The 7214-nt window shown below is 33.0% G+C and overlaps 1 protein-coding gene across 1 annotated transcript; it reads left to right on the top strand.

Annotated features, from left to right (window-relative positions):
- Positions 1 to 905: 905 nt before the first annotated feature.
- On the top strand, positions 906 to 7013 carry LOC112784386 (tRNA threonylcarbamoyladenosine dehydratase 2). Its single transcript, XM_025827564.3, has 11 exons — positions 906 to 1175; positions 1470 to 1513; positions 2123 to 2216; positions 2858 to 3005; positions 3432 to 3644; positions 4019 to 4153; positions 4614 to 4748; positions 5081 to 5296; positions 5701 to 5825; positions 6235 to 6292; positions 6760 to 7013. Exons 1-11 carry the CDS (start codon positions 1081 to 1083, stop codon positions 6874 to 6876), a joined length of 1380 nt encoding a protein of 459 aa, XP_025683349.1. The 5' UTR covers positions 906 to 1080; the 3' UTR covers positions 6877 to 7013.
- The last annotated feature ends 201 nt before the right edge of the window (positions 7014 to 7214 follow it).

Raw genomic sequence — 7214 nt, 5'->3', positions numbered from 1 at the left:
AAGCTAAAAACATCAAACGACAACGTTTTCTCAAAATCGGCCGAGTTTCAGTTTGGTCCGACCGGCCGGTTCTCGACCGATTCAATAGTTTAAATACGGTTTTAATTTAAGAGGTTTCTATCGTTAAACCGAACTGTATTTGTTTTTGGTTCGCAGTTAGATCGGTCCGATCGGCCAATACAATTCAATTTTTAAAATATTAGTTTTTATTGAAAATAATAGAATTTTTTATTTTTTTAAAAAGTTATTATTACTTTAGTGATTTAATTTTAATAATATTTTAAACAATCGTATAATTATTCTCACCATCTATATAAAAAATAACTATTTTTATATATTGATAACTTTTGTATGTCTTTTATAAAATTTGTTCAATTAATAATTAAAAACATATATTAGCTGAATTCAATAAATTTTATTATTGGAAAACACTTTTTTTTAGTCGTAGAAAACATTGATCAATGGCTTTAAGCCCCCCCCCCTCCCTTTTTTTTTTGTTAGATATAACTTTAAGCCTTTTTAAGTGGTGTTTGGATAACTCATTTTCAATTTCATTTTTTTTTGCCAAATATTTCGTTTTTGGTATAATAGAGATTTTTTGTTTGGGTTTTATTTATTTTACCTACCTTTAGAATACTTTTGTTTTCAATTAGTAATCAGCTCACAAATTTCTTTAATTAAGTGTCAAAAAATTTAAATTCTATCTATTTATACAGCAATTCATTAACTGACAATAAATTTATAAACTGAACTTAAATTTACTATGTATTAATTTTTAACTTGTCCAGTCAAAAAATACTATGAAAAATAAAACAAAAAAATTCTAATTACGAACTAATTACGAACTGTCTAATTCGGTCTTCAAAACCAAATATCAAAAACCCGCTTTTACCCCCCAAAGATACAACTAATTACGAACTGTCTAATTCGGTCTTCAAAACCAACACAACCAGAAAACCTCCGATTAGCACGACGGCGCACGGTGTTCCCCTGCAAAAGAATTTGTTCCTAAAAAATTGGTGCTTTTTTAAGTTTTTCGTGTTTCATAATCGTGTCTGCGTTTGAGAAAGAAAGAGAAAAATGGAGAAAGGTAAATACTTAGCATTGGTTGGAACCGGTGCTCTTTTTGGCTCTGTATCTACCATCTTCTTTCTTAGGCTCCTTCAAAACCATAAGTGAGTTCTTTCTTTCTTTCTTTCTTTCTTTCTTTCTTCTTCTTCAATGATAAAATGTTTGCACCTTTATTGACTCAATTATCTCTTGCATATAACCTGTTTGTCTTAATAACCCAACCAAGTGAAGTGGTTGATTCACTCTTAAAGGTTTGCGTTAGATTAGCTTCTGTTTTTAGTTTGATCAAGTAATACTGTTGAGAGTCACTAATTTTTTATTCATGTGTTTTTTTTTGGGCGGCTTGAACATTATTTGAACGCTGCTGAAATCTGAATGTATATTTTTTATGTTTTCAGAAAAGTGGTGCGGCAGTATAATAAGAATGCTACCGAGTTAAATGGTAAGTGGCTTTGAACTAAACATGTGAAGTGAATGCATGTAATGTTGTTTACAAAAGCTACAAAAGAAGAAGTTATTTAGTTACAATCATATGCTCCCTGATATCGGCAAGTAAAGCAAGTTGAAGTCATACATAGTCACCACTTTTCAATGCTGAAGAGCAAGCTGGGATGTAGTGTTATGGGGTGAATTGGAATACTGGAATATGTGATATATTGAACCCTTCTAATGTGTTCCCTTACCTGTATAGTGTGATGTTTATGCTGCCACTACATGGTTACCAAACGAAGAAAGAACAATAACCTGCATGCATAACATCATTGCATAAGATCACTTCTTAAATATAGTGTGCTATATTCGGCTATTCCTATTAAGAGTTAGTTCTTGAGGTGATTGGAGGATTGAACGGACAGGGTTTTAACTACTTGTTATACAAGATGCAATCACATTCTACCGTTACCTTTTGCAGTGCGATCAAAATAGATATATTAACCGTAAATATGTTATCACTGATAAACAACTTTTGATACCTGACAAGTTTCTGCCTAAATCCTAGTTTAATTATCATAATTTTAACATGCTATCCATCTGGACTTTGTGCCTCATGCAGGTCTTGAGACTTGCACTATTGCTGGAAAGAAGAATGATAAGGCAGTTAATGAAGATCTTCTGAAGGATGAGATTGTTTCTGAACATCTAACTAGGTATTTCATGTTATTGGCAATTGCTTTTTTTCTTTCTTTGCTGAATAATTAATTGGTAAGACATGCATGATGCACTTTTTTTAAGACTATTTAGTTTGAGACACATTAGCACTTGTCCATCAATATACTTGGTCTTCATCCTTTCTTACAGCTAATTATGATAGTGTGAATGTCTTGGGCGCTTGGCTGTTAATTCTAGAATGAATGGGGCATGAAATATCCTCCCTGTATATTATGAATGTCTACAATTTAAATGGTGCATCACTAGATTGTATAGTCAATGAAATGTTATCACCTTAATACAATTTAGAAGAATGAACTTTTAGCTTAGGGATCATTGGTTAATGCATATATTTGTGGCATGTTTAGGGAACAAGAAGACAAGGCAAAAATAAACTTTTAACTTTAGGGATCATTGGTTAATGCATATATAATTGGTTAATGTAATTGGTTGTTGGAGCTTTTGCAAAGTTTTCTTGCGAGAACTACCACCAGCACATTACCCACTATGTCTAAAACCATTTTTGTATGATTTATTTTTCATATAAACCTTTTATTAATTGGATGTATAAGGGGAATTCATTTTCTTCAATTTCAACTAATCAGTTTTTATCTGGGGTGGAATTTCGTTCTGTTATTAGGAACATTCAGTTTTTTGGCTTTGAGTCTCAGCAGAAAGTGAGTGCATCATATGTTGTGGTCATTGGTCTTGGAGGGGTTGGCAGTCATGCTGCATCTATGCTCTTGAGATCAGGGGTCGGCAAGCTTCTTCTTGTGGACTTTGATCAGGTATTTTCTGTGATTGATTCTCCGCTTGCCCATGTTTGATTGTTAAGTCTGAGTTGTGTTCTCTACTTCTTTTTGTGATTCCTTCTTTCTTGGTCTGATTGGTACTGCCGTACTGTACTATCACGTCTTAACCTACCTATTCTTGTCCAAAATTCTCCCAAATTCCCAATGGTTATCACAATTTAAAAATGGAACTCCTAAATATGAATCATTGAAGATTTTGACATCTGTAACTAGCAGCAAGATTCCAAATGTGTTACATTGTGAATGCTATTATCGTTGCAATATTAATAAGCAGGGTTTGGTTTAAAACAAAGTAATAAGAAGATAAAGTGGTTATGCAATCAATGTTAAAAGTTTGCCTGGTTTTAGAACTTCATAGATTTTCCATACAATATTTATACTTATTTATTTATTAATGAGAAGGTTTCTCTTTCATCATTAAATCGACACGCTGTTGCAACAAGAGCAGATGTTGGCATCCCAAAAGCGCAGTGCCTTAAGGAGCATTTCTCATCTATCTTTCCTGAGTGCCAAGTAGATGCAAAAGTACTGCTATATGATTCATCTACCGAAGAAGAAATTTTGTCAGGCCACCCTGACTTTGTCTTGGATTGTATTGATAACATTGATACTAAGGTATCTCCTAAAGATTACTCCCTGTTAAATTTTATTGATGTAGGTTCATACTGCCTCTTATTATTTCTTTCCCATGTATGTACATACCGCACAGACCCTAGATACGAGGCCTGGTTTGCTATACTGCTCGACGTTCTTAGTCATCAGTTTCCTGTTACTTATGTTGCAACTCTTTTAGATTCTAAGCTGCAAAAGTTAATAAAATTTGAGATGTATTTATTAATTTCACTTGCTCAGTCATTTATATCTGTATTTTTGTTGATACAAAAAATTATGTATTTTGCCTAAGCTGTTATCATTGGAAATCTTTCCTTTTAAGATATCTTGGTTTTGAATTTTACCTTTCAGTTGCCTAATTTGTTCAAGTGTAATAGGTGGCACTTCTTGCTGCTTGTGTACGGAGGGGCCTGAAGGTGTTATCTGCCACTGGGGCTGGTGCTAGAGCCGATCCAACTAGAATACGCATTGCTGATTTAAGAGAGTCAACTAATGATCCATTGTCTCGATCTGTAATGTTCCCATTTATGTTTCTTTTCAATGTTTTTCCTAGAAATTCAGAATATAGACTTATATATGTTAATTTTTGTTACAATTGAACATTATTTTTCACTCTGTCTAGTAGATTACACCCTAAAATCCCAATTATCATAAAAGTAAACTAATTATTGCCCTTCCATTTCATATGCTAGTTACTACTTACGATTATGAAAAATATATGTACATTGCTTATGAAAAGGTGCACTTGTGTGCTTAAAGATTGACAAATATGATTTTTATGTCCATCAATTCCAGCTAGATGTCAATTGTCCAAAACAGATTTCATTTGTCTGTTAGTCTTGATTTTCTTTGTTTGTAATTCCTTTTTGTTTTTCTTTTGGGGTAAAAAAACAGGTATACTGTAATTAATTATTATTATTATTATTATTATTAGCACAAGTTATACAACTCACTCATGGAAATTTTATATAGGTGAGACACCGTTTGAGGAAAGATCATGGCATTGAAGGTGGCATCCCTGTTGTATTTTCTTTAGAAAAACCCAAAGCTAAGTTGCTTCCATTTAAGGGTCCAAATGGTGAAGAGGAAAATCCTTCAGACTACCAGGTGAGGTTATTTATTTAATCAGTTTTAGTCACTAGTAGATTCTGCCACTGTCCAACTTGTGATTCTTTAATAGCATGGTTAATAAACATTCTTTCATGGTTATCATATTTAGATCAACATCAGCTCATCTCGGTGGCTTCTTTGTATGCTTGCTGTAGTAAGATGCCTGATGTGACTTTGCAATAAACTATGTATTTTTAACATATAGAATATTTTACCTTTTAGTTATCATATTCATAAAGGTTCATTGTTTTGTAGGTACTTCTCATTGATTGTCACAATATTTAGTGGCATTGGCCATATCCATTCTAATTTGTTGGTCCTCTTGTCAGATAGTACCAGGCTTCAGGGTCCGTATCATACCGGTGTTAGGCACAATCCCTGCAATATTTGGACAAGTTATGGCATCCTATGTTGTGACGGAATTAGCAGGATTTCAAGTTCAAACAGAACCGATAGTCAATTTTGATACCGATCATTACCATACTCTCCATCAACGCCTTATTGAGCATGAGGAGTTAGTATATGGAACATCACAGCAAGTGCAGGTAAAACTCTACCCCTTTAACCTTTTGTTTCATTTCAACTTCCTTATCCATAAACTGTGATATCTTGACTTTTCAAGAGCCTGAGACTCTAATGCTCAGAAACTTGTTTCTTTCATTTTCTACATTTCCTACGCTGTTTTCTCCTTTTTCAATGCTTGATTTCGCACTGATGTTAGTCTTGGGAGAATTTTGGGCTGTGGCCTTGCTTTATTCACCAATATCCCAATTCTTCCTTTATCTTCTCTATTTTCTGTCGTTTCCCACATCATAATTTAAAGGACCATACAAAGGCATGCCTGTAAGAAAAATTTTATGAAGAAGTTTTCTGTGATATTTTGACATATATATGAAATATTGAAAATGCATATTTTCTTCTACTTATTGTGTTTATTTCTCTTCTACAGGTAGATATTGAAGAAGTGATGTATATTGTAAAAGAATTATGGCATGGAAGAAGTGCTAGAGACCAGCTTGTGAAAGAAGTTGGACGAGGAATGTGGCGATCAGTTAATGAATTAATGCTTGTAAGGTATACAGTTAGCTTTTTTGTCTCCATTATCATTTACTTAGTTCTCATTATCAAGCTATTTCTTGGTTACATTCGACCATTTAAATTTAACATTTGATTGTTCCAATGTATATTGGTGCGCCCCTCCTCAAGTTCTTCAAATTTTATTTATTTGTTAATAATAATTTGAAACTGGCTTTTGTTGCCCTGTGCTTAATTCAGTAGTAGAAGTTTCACAAAACTAGAGAGGTTCACAAAACTGGCACTTAGGACTAAAGAGAGTTTTACTGAAATGTGTTTTCATCTGATGTTGCTTTTTTTTCTTTCTCTAATGAATTAAATGACATTGATTAGAATATGTCAACATAATCTTTCTTTCTCTCATTGAAAAATTTCTCACTTGGTTCTTCTATGCATTTCTTTTGTTTAGGTGGGATTGCGAAAAGCCGGCTTCTATATCAAATTTAATTCTTTTGAAATTCAAAGAGGTAAGCTAGCTTCTCCATTATATTAGACAAAAGCTTTTTGTCTCAAGAATTCTATTTATTTTATGTATATCGATAACTAATGACACAAGACTAACAAAAGGCATAAAAAGAAACATCCATAACCAGATAATTCTTTAATTTTTTTTTTAAATGTTTTATTTTTCAGTCAGCATATTTTCTACTTTTGTTTTTGCCTGTAAAATCATTGATGACAGTAACCTGTGAAATCATAAGTTTTCCTAACTCTCCTTTTAATCAAGACAACTCAATACCTTAACAACTAATAAAAATCAGCAACATGTAACTTTGATATGGTAATTGAATGAGAATAATTCCCTTACTCTCAGATTCATTGGTATTGGAATGAATATAATTCGTTTGTCCTTGTTATGCTCCACTACTATAAAATTTTAGTTTATTTTAGTAAAGTTTCCATTGTAAGATAATATAATTCTTTGTTAATTCAGGTTGATGAGCATGAATCTAGAACATTGGATGATATAAAGGAAAAGGAACCTGAATTCTACAACAGTGTAAATGCAGTGTTAAAACGAGCTGAAATTGACTTTGGCTACGCACATTAATACTGCTTTTCTTGTTACTTTAATTTAATCAAGAGAGGGAACTTGTTACATGTTGCTCTAAGAATAGAAGTATGTAACAAGATCAACAATGTAATATTAAAAATCTTGTAATTGTTATTTCTCCTTTACTTTATCAACCTTATTATGGCTTCTTTTTCTGTTCGTTTTAGTTAGAATACACATTTAGGACAAAAAATACATTTGATATCTATCAAACAATAGATAGCCGTGGTTTCATCTCCGAGCTGGAGACCACTCCGCGTTTCACGCCGGTTCCAGTCCCAGGTGGAGCCTCTCCTCCACGGTGGCTTCTCCTCCAGCGTGGCTTCTCATCTTAA

Source organism: Arachis hypogaea, chromosome 20, assembly GCF_003086295.3.
Source record: "Arachis hypogaea cultivar Tifrunner chromosome 20, arahy.Tifrunner.gnm2.J5K5, whole genome shotgun sequence".
NCBI classification, from domain to species: domain Eukaryota; kingdom Viridiplantae; phylum Streptophyta; class Magnoliopsida; order Fabales; family Fabaceae; genus Arachis; species Arachis hypogaea.
Note: the sequence above shows the minus strand (reverse complement) of the source record. Positions and strands in the feature narration are given on the sequence as shown.

Bases quoted from the DNA above. Each gene is read 5' to 3' on its own strand.
- LOC112784386 (XM_025827564.3), top strand. From the start codon at position 1,081: ATGGAGAAAGGTAAATACTTAGCATTGGTTGGAACCGGTGCTCTTTTT. The intron at 2,217-2,857 runs GTATTTCATGTT...TTCTGTTATTAG, and splicing joins GTTTCTGAACATCTAACTAG to GAACATTCAGTTTTTTGGCT. The intron at 3,645-4,018 runs GTATCTCCTAAA...CAAGTGTAATAG, and splicing joins TTGATAACATTGATACTAAG to GTGGCACTTCTTGCTGCTTG.